The 17,492-nt window shown below is 37.6% G+C and overlaps 1 protein-coding gene across 2 annotated transcripts in view; it reads left to right on the forward strand.

The window, feature by feature from the left end:
- PICK1 (protein interacting with PRKCA 1) overlaps nt 1-17,492 on the forward strand; it is a 249,888-nt gene that overhangs the window by 121,265 nt on the left and 111,131 nt on the right. For both annotated transcript variants that reach the window (XM_053721405.1, XM_053721406.1), the window contains exon 9: nt 14,168-14,301. In XM_053721405.1, the coding sequence (XP_053577380.1) occupies nt 14,168-14,301 (134 nt within the window). The remainder of the gene's footprint in view (nt 1-14,167; nt 14,302-17,492) is intronic.

Genomic DNA, 17,492 nt, shown 5'->3' on the forward strand with positions numbered 1-17,492 from the left:
TGTGCAGAAGAGTTTGCTCACATTGCTGTTTACACAGACTCCCCTGTTATTTTGGTCAGTTAGATCCCATGTTTGTGGATTGGGGTAACCAGACCTTCTGTCCATGTTTCTGGGAAGTGCCCTGATTGTAAGATGATATTAAAGATACACTCAGGTTAAATTAAATTTTCATGACTCAGATACAGCATGTTATTTTAAACAACTTTCCAATTTACTTCCATTAAAAAAAAATGTGCACAGTCTTTTATATTTACATTTTTTGAGTCACCAGATCCTACTGAGCATGTGCAAGAATTCACAGACTATACGTATATGCATTTCTTTCATGTAATTAGCAAGAGTCCATGAGCTAGTGACGTATGGGATATACATTCCTACCAGGAGGGGCAAAGTTTCCCAAACCTTAAAATGCCTATAAATACACCCCTCACCACACCCACAATTCAGTTTTACAAACTTTGCCTCCGATGGAGGTGGTGAAGTAAGTTTGTGCTAGATTCTACGTTGATATGCGCTCCGCAGCAAGTTGGAGCCCGGTTTTCCTCTCAGCGTGCAGTGAATGTCAGAGGGATGTGAGGAGAGTATTGCCTATTTGAATGCAGTGATCTCCTTCTACGGGGTCTATTTCATAGGTTCTCTGTTATCGGTCGTAGAGATTCATCTCTTACCTCCCTTTTCAGATCGACGATATACTCTTATATATACCATTACCTCTGCTGATTCTCGTTTCAGTACTGGTTTGGCTTTCTACAAACATGTAGATGAGTGTCCTGGGGTAAGTAAATCTTATTTTCTGTGACACTCTAAGCTATGGTTGGGCACTTTATTTATAAAGTTCTAAATATATGTATTCAAACATTTATTTGCCTTGACTCAGAATGTTCAACATTCCTTATTTTTCAGACAGTCAGTTTCATATTTGGGATAAATGCATTTGTTTCAATCATTTTTTCTTACCTTAAAAATTTTTGACTTTTTCCCTGTGGGCTGTTAGGCTCGCGGGGGCAGAAAATGCTTCATTTTATTGCGTCATTCTTGGCGCTGACTTTTTTGGCGCAAAATTTTTTTTTTCTGTTTCCGGCGTCATACGTGTCGCCGGAAGTTGCGTCATTTTTTGACGTTTTTTTTGCGTCAAAAATGTCGGCGTTCCGGATGTGGCGTAATTTTTGGCGCCAAAAGCATTTAGGCGCCAAATAATGTGGGCGTCTTTTTTGGCGCTAAAAAATATGGGCGTCATTTTTGTCTCCACATTATTTAAGTCTCATTATTTATTGCTTCTGGTTGCTAGAAGCTTGTTCACTGGCATTTTTTTCCCATTCCTGAAACTGTGATTTAAGGAATTTGATCAATTTTGCTTTATATGTTGTTTTTTTCTTTTACATATTGCAAGATGTTCCACGTTGCAACTGAGTCAGAAGATACTTCAGGAAAATCACTGCACAGTGCTGGAGTTACCAAGCTAAGTGTATCTGCTATAAACTTTTGGTATCTGTTTCTCCAGCTGTTATTTGTATTGCATGTCATGTCAAACTTATTAATGCAGATAAAATTTCCTTTAGTACTGTTACATTACCTGTTGCTGTTCCGTCAACATCTAATTTTCAGAGTGTTCCTGATAACATAAGATATTTTATTTTTTAAATCCATTAAGAAGGCTATGTCTGTTATTTCTCCCTCTAGTATACATAAAAGTCTTTTAAAACTTCTCTTTTTTCAGATGAATTTTTAAATGAACATCATCATTCTGATACTGATAATGGTTCTTCTGGTTCAGAGGTTTCTGTCTCAGAGGTTGATGCTGATAAATCTTTGTATTTGTTCAAGATGGAATTTATTCGTTCTTTACTTAAAGAAGTGTTTTTTGCATTAGAAATAGAGGATTCTGGTCCTCTTGATACTAAATGTAAATGTTTAAATAAGGTTTTTAAATCTCCTGTAGTTATTCCAGAAGTGTTTTATCTCCCTGATGCTATTTCTGAAGTAATTTCCAGGGAATGGAATAATTTGGGTAATTTATTTACTCCTTCTAGACGTTTAAGCAAATTATATCCTGTGCCATCTGACAGATTAGAGTTTTTTGGGACAAAAATCCCTAAGGTTATGGGGCTGTCTCTACTCCTGCTAATGTACTACTATTCCTACGGCAGATAGTACTTCATTTAAGGATCCTTTAGATAGGAAAATTGAATCCTTTCTAAGAAAAGCTTACTTATGTTTAGGTAATCTTCTTAGACCTGCTATATTTTTAGGGGATGTTGCTGCAGCTTCAACTTTTTGGTTAGAAGCTTTAGCGCAACAAGTAACAGATCATAATTTTATAGCATTATTATTATTCTATAACATGCTAATAATTTTATTGGTGATACCATCTTTTGATATCATTAGAGTTGATGTCAGGTATATGTCTCTAGCTATTTTAGCTAGAAAAGCTTTATGGATTAAACTTGGAATGCTGACATGTCTTCTAAGTCAACTTTGCTTTCCCTTTCTTTCCAGGGTAAATAATCATTTTCGTTCCTTTCCTCACAACAAGGAACAAAAGCCTGATCCTTCATCCTCAGGAGCGGTATCAGTTTGGAAACTATTTCCAGTTTGGAATATATCCAAGCCTTATAGAAACCTATAGCCAGCTCCTAAGTACCTATGAAGGTGCGGCCCTTATTCCAGCTCAGCTGGTATGGGGCAGATTACGTTTTCTTCAAAGAAATTTGGATCAATTCCGTTCTTAATCTCTGGTTTCAGAAACATTGTTTCAGAAAGGTACAGAATTGGCTTCAAGTTAAGGCCTCCTGCTAAGAGATTCTTTTCTTTCCCGTGTCCCAGTTAACACAGCAAAGGCTCAGCATTTCTGAAATGTGTTTCAGATCTAGAGTTGGCTGGAGTATTTATGCCAGTTCCAGTTCTGGAACAGGGGCTGGGGTTTTATTTTATCTCTTCATTGTACCAAAGAAGGTCAATTCCTTCAGACCAGTTCCGGATCTATCATTATTGAATCGTTATGTTAGGATACCAACATTCAAGATGGTTACTGTAGGACTATCCTGCCTTTTGTTTAGCAAGGGCATTATATGTCTACAATAGATTTACAGGATGTGTATCTGCATATTCCGATTCATCCAGATCACTTTTAGTGTCTGAGATTCTCTTTTTAGACAAGCATTACCAGTTTTGTGGCTCTACCGTTTGGCCTAGCCTCAGTTCCAAGAATTTTTTTCAAAGGTTCTCGGTGCCCTTCTTTCTGTAATCAGAGAATAGGGTTTTGGTATTTCCTTATTTGGACGATATCTTGGTACTTGCTCAGTCTTCTCATTTTCGAAGAATCTCATACGAATCGACTTGTGTTGTTTCTTCAAGTTCATGGTTGGAGGATCAATTTACCAATCAGTTCATTGATTCCTCAGACAAGGGTAACCTTTTTAGGTTTCTAGATAAATTCAGTGTCTATGACTCTGTCCTTGTCAGACAAGAGAAGTTTAACATTGATATCAGCTTGTCAAAACCTTCAGTCACAATCATTCCCTTTGGTAGCCTTATGCATGGAAATGTTGGGTCTTAGGACTGCCGCATCAGATGCGATCTCCTTTGCTCGTTTTCACATGCGACCTCTTCAGCTCTGTATGCTGAACCAATGGTGCAGGGATTACTCAAAGATATCTCAATTAATATCTTTAAACCGATTTTACGACACTCTCTGACATGGTGGACAGATCACCATCGTTTAGTTCTGGGGGCTTCTTTGTTCTTCCGACCTGGACTATAATCTCAACAGATGCAAGTCTTACAGGTTGGGGAGCTGTGTGGGGGTATCTGACGGCACAAGGGGTTTGGGAATCTCAGGAGGTGAGATTTCCGATCAATATTTTGGAACTCCGTGCAATTTTCAGAGCTCTTCAGTCTTGGCCTCTTCTGAAGAGAGAGTTGTTCATTTGTTTTCAGATAGACAATGTCACAACTGTGGCATACATCAATCATCAAGGAGGGACTCACAGTCCTCTGGCTATGAAAGAAGTATCTCGAATTTTGGTTTGGGCAGAATCCAGCTCCTGTCTAATCTCTGCGGTTCTTATCCCAGGTATGGACAATTGGAAAGCGGATTATTTCAGTCGCCAAACGTTGCATCCGGGCGAATGGTCTCTTCACCCAGAGGTATTTCTTCAGATTGTTCAAATGTGGGAACTTCCAGAAATAGATCTGATGGCTTCTCATCTAAACAAGAAACTTCCCAGGTATCTGTCCAGATCCCGGAATCCTCAGGCGGAGGCAGTGGATGCATTATCACTTCCTTGGAAGTATCATCCTGCCTATATCTTTCCGCCTCTAGTTCTTCTTCCAAGAGTAATCTCCAAGATTCTGAAGGAATGCTCATTTGTTCTGCTGGTAGCTCCGGCATGGCCTCACAGGTTTTGGTATGCGGATCTTGTCCGGATGGCCTCTTGCCAACCGTGGACTCTTCCGTTAAGACCAGACCTTTTGTCTCAAGGTCCTTTTTTCCATCAGGATCTGAAATCCTTAAATTTAAAGGTATGGAGATTGAACGCTTGATTCTTGGTCAAAGAGGTTTCTCTGACTCTGTGATTAATACTATGTTACAGGCTCGTAAATCTGTATCCAGAGAGATATATTATAGAGTCTGGAAGACTTATATTTCTTGGTGTCTTTCTCATCATTTTTCTTGGCATTCTTTTAGAATACCGAGCATATTACAATTTCTTCAGGATGGTTTAGATAAGGGTTTGTCCGCAAGTTCCTTGAAAGGTCAAATCTCTGCTCTTTCTGTTCTTTTTCACAGAAAGATTGCTATTCTTCCTGATATTCATTGTTTTGTACAAGCTTTGGTTCGTATAAAGCCTGTCATTAAGTCAATTTCTCCTCCTTGGAGTTTGAATTTGGTTCTGGGGGCTCTTCAAGCTCCTCCATTTGAACCTATGCATTCATTGGATATTAAATTACTTTCTTGGAAAGTTTTGTTCCTTTTGGCCATCTCTTCTGCCAGAAGAGTTTCTGAATTATCTGCTCTTTCTTGTGAGTCTCCTTTTCTGATTTTTCATCAGGATAAGGCGGTGTTGCGAACTTCTTTTGAATTTTTACCTAAGTTGTGAATTCCAACAACATTAGTAGAGACATTGTGGTTCCTTCATTATGTCCTAATCCTAAGAATTCTAAGGAGAAATCGTTGCATTCTTTGGATGTTATTAGAGCTTTGAAATATTATGTTGAAGCTACTAAGTCTTTCCGAAAGACTTCTAGTTTATTTGTTATCTTTTCCGGTTTTAGAAAGGCCAGAAAACTTCTGCCATTTCTTTGGCATCTTGGTTGAAATCTTTAATTCATCTTGCCTATGTTGAGTCGGGTAAGACTCCGCCTCATAGGATTACAGCTCATTCTACTAGTTCAGTTTCTACTTCCTGGGCGTTTAGGAATGAAGCTTCGGTTGATCAGATTTGCAAAGCGGCAACTTGGTCCTCTTTGCATACTTTTACCAAATTCTACCATTTTGTTGTATTTTCTTCTTCTGAAGCAGTTTTTGGTAGAAAAGTACTTCAGGCAGCGGTTTCAGTTTGAATCTTCTGCTTATGTTTTTCATTAAACTTTATTTTGGGTGTGGATTATTTTCAGCAGGAATTGGCTGTCTTTATTTTATCCCTCCCTCTCTAGTGACTCTTGTGTGGAAAGATCCACATCTTGGGTAGTCATTATCCCATACGTCACTAGCTCATGGACTCTTGCTAATTACATGAAAGAAAATATAATTTATGTAAGAACTTACCTGATAAATTCATTTCTTTCATATTAGCAAGAGTCCATGAGGCCCGCCCTTTTTTGTGGTGGTTATGATTTTTTTGTATAAAGCACAATTATTCCAATTCCTTATTTTATATGCTTTTGCACTTTTTTCTTATCACCCCACTTCTTGGCTATTCGTTAAACTGAATTGTGGGTGTGGTGAGGGGTGTATTTATAGGCATTTTAAGGTTTGGGAAACTTTGCCCCTCCTGGTAGGAATGTATATCCCATACGTCACTAGCTCATGGACTCTTGCTAATATGAAAGAAATGAATTTATCAGGTAAGTTCTTACATAAATTATGTTTTGTGATTGGCTGATTGCTATCAGATCCTCTTGGAGAGCCTCTTGGAATTGTGGGCTGCTGTGAATCAGCATCTCGTTTAGTATTTGGTCAGATCCACAAGCTTTTCTTGGTTTTAATGACCTTATGCTTTCTGCAACTTCCTGTAGTGTGAAGGGGAAGTCTAGAGGAGTTTGATAGTTCTTTATTACATTTTCTAAATTTAACAGTTTTTCTTGAGTTTCTTTTTGTGACATACTGAGCTTCTTAGGTTCTAGATCTTTGTATAATTTGTCACCACCAGTGGCTTTTGATGTGAATTTTTTCCACAAGCTCCAAAAGGAATTATCTGTTGATTCTTGAATTTGGGAAAGTGTTTTATTTAGGTGGTTTATTTTCTTGTTTGAGGGTGGATTTGTACTCTTAGTTTACGGTTATATGTGCACCTCAGATCCTCTCTCAGTGGTCCTCTGTGTTTAAGGTTTGATAATTTTCTCAAGTCTTAAGGCTGCACATTCTTTATCAAACCAATCATTTGTATTGTTATTTTTGCTGTGTCTTTTGTCTGACAGTTTAAGGGATTTGTTTGCTGCTCTATGCATTCATTTGATTAGTTATCTCCTAAGTTTCCAAGCTGTTCATAAAGATTTCCTTACTTTGTTGGGACCACAGGTAATTAGGGAGCATTCTGTACAGATGTTTACTGGCTTTCCCTGTTGGGATTTTCTTTTAACTGTTGATGTGTAGGAAAATTTGGTTATGGTCTGATAGGTAGGACTGGGGTCTTACTATCAGGGAATTGATATTTCTGATGTCCAGGTCTGTGATCACATAGTCAATGACACTTTTACCACTTGAGTTAAATGTAAAACTTCCCAGCCTGTCTCCTGTTACCCTTCCATTTACAATGTATAGACATTATCTTTTACAAATATCAAGGAGTTTTTTTCCATATGTGTTTATTATTTTATCATAGCTGTTTCTCCGAGTGTCCATCAGGGTGTCAAAATTTCATACTCTTTCAAATATGTTTATTTCCTTGGCTGGAGGTATAGTCCTTTGCATTGCTTGTGCAAGCATTCATGTCTCCAATAATTTGTCCTTATGTTTGAAAGTTTGAAATCTCCCCCTGCAGTGTATTGAAGTATTCTGGGTCATAATATGGTGATTCCCATGGTGGAATGTATATGGCACAGAGGTAGAGATTGTGAGATGTCTGTACAAGGCTCTTTGATATTTAGAAGGAATTAGATAGAGGGCGCCACATGGTGCAGATCAATAAGATAATGACAGCAACACAGAATGATCACAAGAATCCTACTCACAATTGGAAGCGCACAATAAAGTGCAAATAAAGCAGTCCGGAACTACACGTCGTCCGGTCGACCACAAAAGATGGAGCACACAGATGGAGATCCTCGTCTCACCAGGGAGAGTCCAGGGATATCCAAAGGGGAGTGCAAGTGGAGCTATACAGCAGATGTCCAGCCAGATCCTAGGGACCAGAGTTCCAGCGAAATCCTGGTAATGGAGGCCAGAGGAAATTCACCAGGCCCAGCCCAGGGAGAGAGAAATGATTAGGCAGCAACCGGAGAATTTTAAAAAATGTAATAAAAGTTTAATAACAATAAAAACAGCAACGCGTTTCTCAGTGGTACACACTGTTTCATCAGGCTATACAAACATTCTCAGAGCTGCCATATTTAAACTAGTTGAAAACCAATCAATGATCAAAAAAAATTTTCACACCCCTAATGGGGCATACCAATATTCAAAATAGGGATCAGCGGTGCAAGAATTAAACAAATGTTCAAGAAATTAACAATAATATAAGTTATGCAAACAATCTCTTATCATAAGAACAACATGCTATTAACATACATATACCATATGAATTACATAATTTTGTTAAACTGTATGGAAACAGTATGTTAGTAAATCGTACCCTAAGGCAGGGAAAAAATTGGTATAAGTATCTATTGGACTTTGAACCAAATCTGTTACACACTCTATAATTTATAACTATACCATATTTGAATTTTAATTCATATATGGGGCTATTGCCTAAGGTGCTAATGAAACTAGGGGTTAGAAAATACTAATATCTAGTAAAGAACATTAGTTTACTATGTTCCGTAGGAACAGTGATGTCAGAGCAGGGGGCGTGTTGGACTAGCTAAATCTTAGAGTCCCCGGCAAGGTAAATCGTTATTAGATCTAACTAATGATAGAGCAACTACAATCTATACCGTTTTATTAGAGTTCCTATGAGGCTAAGCCGTTACATATATCGGCAATAGTTACGATCTGGGGTATGTGGTTATACTAAGATGTGAAGTGTTGAGCACGATCAGCCTATCGCGTGTGGCTAATATGAAAACAAAACCACGTGACCAATGACGTCAATGAAGGTGTGACAGATTGCACCAATAGTAATCAACATCAAAAATGTAGGGGGGGGGGGTTGGAGACAATAGGAACAAGGTGTCATACAGGAACAGCCAATAGTATATGGCTGAGTATAAACAAAGGGGCGTGCGTATATAACAGTGCTTAACGTAATATGTGAAAGGGTTTATGTGAATTAATGCCGAACAGAAGTTACATGAAAACTTGAGTATGCAGGAAAAAGGGATTTTGTAAAGATAATATCACAACAACGGATCATGCCAATATTTAGACCTAACCTAATAATATGAGAGTAGATCGTGGACAATGTGAGAGGAACTGGTGCATAAGCAACCAGAGATATAGCTGAATATGCAGTGTAGGGACAAGAGCATTATAATCAGTCAGAAGCGTGACATGATATCTACGTGGGATGCCAAAATGTACTATTTATAAGGGATAGGAACGGTGAATACAAGAATGTACTTAACAGAAAATATTGACGTGAGAATATAGAATGAGCAGTAATAAAGTCGTGTATCGGAAGTGTCATAATCCGTATGCATGACTATCTTGCATATAACTACATTAAACCTTGTAAGGACAAAAAGAAATAGGGAAAAATAGCTAATAAAATAAAATAAAATACAATAAAATATGACACTTCCGATACACGACTTTATTACTGCTCATTCTATATTCTCACGTCAATATTTTCTGTTAAGTACATTCTTGTATTCACCGTTCCTATCCCTTATAAATAGTACATTTTGGCATCCCACGTAGATATCATGTCACGCTTCTGACTGATTATAATGCTCTTGTCCCTACACTGCATATTCAGCTATATCTCTGGTTGCTTATGCACCAGTTCCTCTCACATTGTCCACGATCTACTCTCATATTATTAGGTTAGGTCTAAATATTGGCATGATCCGTTGTTGTGATATTATCTTTACAAAATCCCTTTTTCCTGCATACTCAAGTTTTCATGTAACTTCTGTTCGGCATTAATTCACATAAACCCTTTCACATATTACGTTAAGCACTGTTATATACGCACGCCCCTTTGTTTATACTCAGCCATATACTATTGGCTGTTCCTGTATGACACCTTGTTCCTATTGTCTCTAACAACCCTCCCCCTACATTTTTGATGATTACTATTGGTGCAATCTGTCACACCTTCATTGACGTCATTGGTCACGTGGTTTTGTTTTCATATTAGCCACACGCGATAGGCTGATCGTGCCCAACACTTGACATCTTAGTACAACCACATACCCCAGATCGTAACTATTGCCGATATATGTAACGGCTTAGCCTCATAGGAACTCTAATAAAACGGTATAGATTGTAGTTGCTCTATCATTAGTTAGATCTAATAACGATTTATCTTGCCGGGGACTCTAAGATTTAGCTAGTCCAACACGCCCCCTGCTCTGACATCACTGTTCCTACGGAACACAGTAAACTAATGTTCTTTACTAGATATTAGTATTTTCTAACCCCTAGTTTCATTAGCACCTTAGGCAATAGCCCCATATATGAATTAAAATTCAAATATGGTATAGTTATAAATTATAGAGTGTGTAACAGATTTGGTTCAAAGTCCAATAGATACTTATACCAATTTTTTCCCTGCCTTAGGGTACGATTTACTAACATACTGTTTCCATACAGTTTAACAAAATTATGTAATTCATATGGTATATGTATGTTAATAGCATGTTGTTCTTATGATAAGAGATTGTTTGCATAACTTATATTATTGTTAATTTCTTGAACATTTGTTTAATTCTTGCACCGCTGATCCCTATTTTGCATATTGGTATGCCCCATTAGGGGTGTGAAAAAAAATAAAAAAAATTTTTGATCATTGATTGGTTTTCAACTAGTTTAAATATGGCAGCTCTGAGAATGTTTGTATAGCCTGATGAAACAGTGTGTACCACTGAGAAACGCGTTGCTGTTTTTATTGTTATTAAACTTTTATTACATTTTTTAAAATTCTCCGGTTGCTGCCTAATCATTTCTCTCTCCCTGGGCTGGGCCTGGTGAATTTCCTCTGGCCTCCATTACCAGGATTTCGCTGGAACTCTGGTCCCTAGGATCTGGCTGGACATCTGCTGTATAGCTCCACTTGCACTCCCCTTTGGATATCCCTGGACTCTCCCTGGTGAAACGAGGATCTCCATCTGTGTGCTCCATCTTTTGTGGTCGACCGGACGACGTGTAGTTCCGGACTGCTTTATTTGCACTTTATTGTGCGCTTCCAATTGTGAGTAGGATTCTTGTGATCATTCTGTGTTGTTGTCATTATCTTATTGATCTGCACCATGTGGCGCCCTCTATCTAATTCCTTCTAGATTTTCCATCTGTGTTCCTGGCATAACACTCTGGAGGAGCGGCCTATATTCCATTTTCTCTCTGGATTTTTGCCCACCACACGTTCCATCTGGGCCCCTATCTTTGGACTCTGCTGGACTTGATAAGTCACCCCATTGTTTGGACATATATCCACTTTCTTATATATATATACTATTTGATATCGTGTTATTTTATTTTTTCAATTTTTTATCTATTTTATATTTCTTTATTGTATTATGGGTTTTTACTAGTTGTTTATTTATCAATTACAATCAATAGAAGTTAGGATATTGCATAATCACTTTCTATTGTTGATAGATTCACCCCCATTAATACTTTACCACTATCTTGAAGGGATTATTTATCCCAAGCTAAATAATACTATTTATCTGAATCTATATTTTGCTATTCTAGTCTAGGCGCCTCTTAATAGTGCCCTGGTGACTTCTGTGTCCCCATTGGTACTACATTTTTCTCTTTGATATTTGTATCCACAGATGTGTTGCACCTCTCTTCACTTGGGTGATAAATGGTTTGAAACTCTCTTTGTACCACACTAATACCCCCCCCCCCCCTGAGAGTCTCCCTCCTTTCTTCTTTTTTGTTGCAGGGATTATTAACTCTTTATAGTCCATGTCTCCTGTAACAAGATAATATCATGGTTTCTTATATTTTGTTGAAAATCAGGATCTCTGATTTTGTCTCCAACGGTGGAGGAAGTCAGTCCTTGTATATTCCAGCTGCTGATTGTGAGACTGTTCATCTTGTGTTCAGTCTATAGTGTGCTAATTTAGCTTTCAGGCTGTGAGAATTAAGGTTTGTTTGTTGCTGGGGTTTTTTCTCTTACAGTTCATTTGCGTTATCCTGGTTTGTTTCTAAAGCTTTTCATATAGTGCATGGAGTAGTTCTCGAATTTCCTTAAGTTCTGAGTCTGCCTGCGTATTTTGCCTTCTATTTCTTTGGAAGTCTCTGTAGTAGGCACTGCAATGGCTGTTAGGGGCCTGTAGGTTCTCTCTGTACTGTCCATTTGAAGGTATCAAGGTTTCTTTTACTTTTATTTAAATGTATGTGAGTACCCACTCCAGTGTATAGTTATTCTATCCCTGTTATCATCGGGGGGGGGGGGGGGTCTCTAAATGTGAAGTGAGTATGTTGCACTCCAGTGTTGTATCTTTTTCATTTTTGCAAACATACGCCCCCCCCCTGTTTGTTCAGATGTACTTGATCATATAGGTGTGTACAGTTAATATTGTGGTGTTGAACCCACCATTATGTTTGTGGTTTGAGCAAAAGCATTTAGTTGCATATTGACATTTTGGACAATATATGCTAGAAAGGATGGTTTTTGTTAGTGGGAATTTATTTCTTGTGATAGTTATAAGGTCTTCCATTGCATTATTATATTCCCCTGGATCTTGCAGTTCATTTGAGCCAGTGTGGATGATTATATATTTTTTGTTATTAAAATTTGGGTTTAGAATTCTCTCATTTGCTTTTTCCATGTTTACACATTTGTACTGGAGAACTTTCTTACCAGGGAAGAGGCGCTTTCCATCTAGGTATTTGCCATTTGAGTCCATTAAGATGAAAACATCTGTTTCAGGGGTTTGCCTTGTGTGCTCTTCTGGTTTATTTTTTGTAAGATTCTGTAGTGGTTTCTCAGGGATTTCCTTAGTGGCCCCCAGTGCACTGGCCAGCTGCTCTGCCTGGTTTTCTGCTCTAACCTGGGCTGTAGTCTGTTGTTGCTTGGCAGGGGGCTGTGTCTAGTCTTTGGGTGGTTTCTCTTCAGTAGACTGGGTCCCTACTTGTGGTTCTTTCTGCCTTGTTTCTCCCAAGGTCACTGTCGCTGGGTTATGTACTATTTTGTTCTTTTGAATGTTTGTTGTTGGTCTATGTGGAGCTATGTATTGGTTGTTTGGGTGATTTTCCTGATGGTGTTTCAGTTCTTCCTTGGATTTTTTGAGATCACATTTTAATCTTTTAGTGTCAATAATAAGATCAGAGATTTGTGATCTGATTTCCTGGATTTCCAGTTTGTGCTCCTGCTTGATGGTCATGAGCTCTTGCTTTACCCATTCTAGGTGATCTTTTTGTGCAAGGTCCTTTTTTTCTTGATTCATGAAACTCTGCAAAGTCTCTTTCTAGTGAGGCCAAACAGTCCCTTAGAGCTTTGCCAGTTATGGGTGAGTGTCACTGTTTTATTCTGTTTCTCTGTCTGTGATACCCTTGTATTTTCTGTTGAGGGTTTATTTAGTTCTTCTTCCCTAATAGCGAGTTCTCTATTCACCAAGCTTTTCGGTTTCAGTGTTTTAAACTGTTTTTCAAATAAATCCAGGCAGGATTCGCTTCCTTGTATCATTACTGTGCCGTTGTTATATATATTTATTGTATAAAGCGTATTTTCACAGTCTTCTCCATCATATACAATGATCTGTCTTCCGTTCCCATTTCCCTTTTTTTGTATGTTAATAAAGTTTTCCCGTAAGGTTTGGTGCCAGGCATCTTTTTTGCTCTGTATGAAATAATAAATTGGTTTTGTGCTTTTTTCGGTCTCTATAAGAATAATCAGCGATAAGTAATTCAAGGTCATTGATGAAGATATTTTCTTTAAATCCTTTTGCTCTAGTTTTGAGGTCCTCTGGTTATATAATTTCGTAGCATTCCTGGCCACTTGGTACAAGGTAATCCAGGGTCTTGCTGTTTCCAGGGTTCATTTTCTGTGCAGTATTATTGCTTAGATATGCAAAATATATATTTGTTTAATCCAAAGTAAAAGTGATATAAACCAGCTATAATCTCCAAAAAGATTGTTTTCCGGTAACCTTTAGATCTTGTTAGTATTTAATTTGCATTATAAATTATAGAAGACTATTTTCCATGCATTAAAATGATGTGATGTTTCTCTTGTTCCAGGCTATAGAGGTGGTAATAGTATTTAGTTGAGACTTTTACTCTCTCTATGAGTAGATTCTAGGTTTTCAAAGTAGAATTGTATTGTATTATATCCAGTAAAAATTCAAAAAGTTACCTTTAATTCTCACAGCCTGTAGCTTAGAAGTTCAGCAGCATCTTGTTTTAATCGTCAATTATCTTGCAGAGCAGGGTGTTAGTCTACATCACCACTAACATTATATCTTCACATCATCCGCACTCTAACCCTCTGTGCAGTGTTGTGTCAAGTGGGCATCACAGCCAATAGGAAGTGTAGTGCCCGTTCTATGAATTCTGTAGTCGTGTGCTCCAGCGCTGCTGCTAATTTGATGATCTGACTGCACGGAGTGGGCTTTAGCTGCAGTTCGGTGGTATACAGCCTTACATAAATGAGATATTTTCTGTCTTTAGCTTTTGGAGATGTGTTCTCGGTGATTGGAGTCCGTGAACCGCAGCCTGCAGCCAGCGAAGCATTTGTGAAATTTGCGGATGCCCATCGAAGTATCGAAAAGTTTGGGATTGGTCTTCTAAAAACCATAAAGCCGGTAAGACATTAATGGGGTATTTCCTTTCTATGTTACTGTTTAAATAGGCTCATGTTATTTGGGACGTTAATGTGAAATTATAAGCCTTAGAGAGAATCTGAAGTTTTAACCCCTTATTGATAAAAGGTGGTGGAAATGCCACATATCTACATTAGAGGATTTCATATCTAGTGTGGTTATCTATTAATTTAAAATATCTCTACTTTCTACTAAATATAATATACTAAATCTCTATGGTGGTACCACTAAAACCAACACAGATAAATTGTGAAATAAACTCTATGAGGGTCCTCCATTATTTGTCAAACAGTTTATTTAGGAATCAATATATGTTAATAATAAGATAAATATTTACAGGTATATATATATCAATCTATTTTACAGATACAGTCCACATTTTAAGATACAGGGCAACTTTTCTAAACTAACCCCAATTGTGCTACACAGAATATTATCCCAGAAATACTTAGCCAGATTCTCTGTGTCCAACATCATCCATCTTTTAGCAGGAGCAGGATACAATAGAAGAGAGTTCCAGCCATCTTTACAGCATGCCCAGGATACAAAAGAGAGCCAGAGGCTCTGGTGTTACAGTATTTTATAACCCAATTCAAAAGGGAGTGGCTTATCAAATGCCACTCAAAAAGACCAATGGGAGTGTCTATAGTTCAGAGAGAAAGGTGTACCTGGGGGAAGGGATCCCAATAACAGCTAAGTGAATATTCCAGTGATAAAATGTTACCACATTCCCTCACTTTTTCTTCTCCTATGTTGCCCCGTTTTCTAGTTATACCCACTAGTACAGAAGAACACAGTGGGAGCGAAAACCTTACAGGAGAAATTCTCCCACCATCCCTTCGGAATCATTCCCTCGGCGATATGAGCTCTTCTGTACTTTCCTAGGACTGTCAATTCCTAATCTAACTTTATACAATTCATTAGAAAAATTAATTTAAAATTATACATAGAAACACAAAATCCTATGCTAAACCCCATTAGCAACATTTATACAATGGTCTTAAATATTGGGAAAAGTTCATGTATGAGTGTGTGAGTGTGGGTACACTAGATGGGTATGCGTGTAGTAAAATCTTTATTAAGAAAGTGTGAATTGTGCCTGTAAAACAAAAGTTATAATGGTTCACTGAAGTTCTTTGTTGTCATCTTTTGGCATCTGGTCCTTGCTTTTGGCATCTGGTCCTTGCTTTTGCTTTACCAAATCTCTCTCTTTTAACCACTTTGTTTTTTCCAAGACCCTCAAAGGAATGAAAAAAAGATTAAAACCAGGCATATATTTACTTCACACTACAACACTCCATCTGCAGTAGAAACCACATTCACAGTTATTAACTTCAAGTTGGAAAGTGCCTCTGTTATTGCATCATCCCACTCGCACCCTTACTTAACTTATGTTGCTTGATTTATATGATTATTTACCCCTTTATGCTATATATATATATATATATAATTATTTTGGCCTAATGCACCATTTTACATCTCCATTGTGTTACATTATACTTATTTAATTTGTCCAACGCCACCATCATAGCTTCATGGTAAGCTTAGTCCTGAAGACACCTGAAAAACAACAATCTATAATATGTGTTATTGGGGAAAAACTGGAAGGAAAGGTGAGAAGCCTTCTATCTTCATTGGTTTTCTTCCTGCAAGATAAGACTTCAGACAGTTTACATAGAAATGGTATTGCATGTGGCCTCCCAAAACTAATCACAATGGAGGTATCTGTTATTGTTTTTTAGAAAGAGAATGCATCAATTAACTATACATTCTTAATATTGGCATTTAAAACTTAATAATGAAAAACACTTAAAATTATTAATTGAACTTAAAACTAAAGTACACATTACACGATACAAATGTACTGCAAACAAATATGCTTATACACAAAAATGAATGATTTAATTTGAGCTCTCCAGCTCTGTCAGTTGCTTCTTTAGAAACCCAATTTGATCTCTCATTCTCCTGTTTTTTTGTTTGAGTTCCCAATAACTTAAGTTGGCCTTATTGTTTATCTTATTTGACCTCAGCCTCCAATTTTCTCCTCTGTTAATATCGCCATTTAAATTCCTGTCTCTCCAGTTTTCTGTATTTGATGCTCTACTATTCTGATATCCACAAACATTCCTTATATTACCCCTCTCTGATTCCTGCCTGTGAATATTCAGATTATTCTCCATTGACTGCTTCACTGCAGAATTTGCCTTAATGGTATATGGGTGATAATTCCACCACTTCTCAGCTCTAGTGAGCACCATATGTAGGTTTGTGGAGTTTGGATCATACAGCTTTACAAACTCCTGACATTTTCTGGGGAGAGCTTCAAGTACCCTCTGTATGTGAGCTGGTGACCCCCAGACCATTTGGGTCTGTGGCTGGCGCAGCACACACCAAAATAAAACTCTTTTTGCTACTTCAAATGGCCCATCTAGTGGTCTCATGGTAATTTCACTAATCTCTTTCTCTAGACTAGTAAAATTGAAAAAGGTTTTAGCTATCCTGCCAGCCTGATCACATATACTTGAATTAAATCCTAATAACCTGTTGGCATAGGGGCCCATGGCATCTTGAAGCAATTCGGTCCATTCCGGCATGCTCATACCTAATTTTATGGCTTTTTCAGTTCCCTTGTGAAACCAATGTGAAAAGTTATTAAAGCTGTTTGTGGGGATTGTGCCCCACCATTTCTTAAAAATGTCTTTATCTGCTACAGTCATTGGCCTAGTCTGATTTGAAAAACCTGTAGGAGCTTTCAGGTTGTTAAAATTCTCAGAAATTATGACAGGGGCAATTGGAACAGAACTTGGGTTTTTAGTGGGGCCCATTTGCATTTTATCTTGTGTTATTACTTGTTTGGGCTCTTTCCTTTGTGGCAGTAAGTTATCACTATCTGCATTGTTCCCAGAAATATCACTAATTATTTTTTCTTTTTGTTCAATTTTCATCTGCAACTCAGTAATTTTGTTTGAGTATTCGTTACTGCTGTGTTCTGTTAATTTTAATTGACGTTGTAATTTACTGATCTGTATGGTGTTAGTTAAAGCAGAAAGCTTAATACAATCTCTGTCAGTCTGTGTGTTATCTAACTTTAATTTAAGGTCTTTATTTTGCTCTGTCAGGTCTCCAATAATGTTCGTTAATTCTTTTATTGTTGAAATCACTGCCTGCGCTAT

This window comes from Bombina bombina, chromosome 7 (genome assembly GCF_027579735.1).
Source record: "Bombina bombina isolate aBomBom1 chromosome 7, aBomBom1.pri, whole genome shotgun sequence".
Lineage (NCBI taxonomy): Eukaryota > Metazoa > Chordata > Amphibia > Anura > Bombinatoridae > Bombina > Bombina bombina.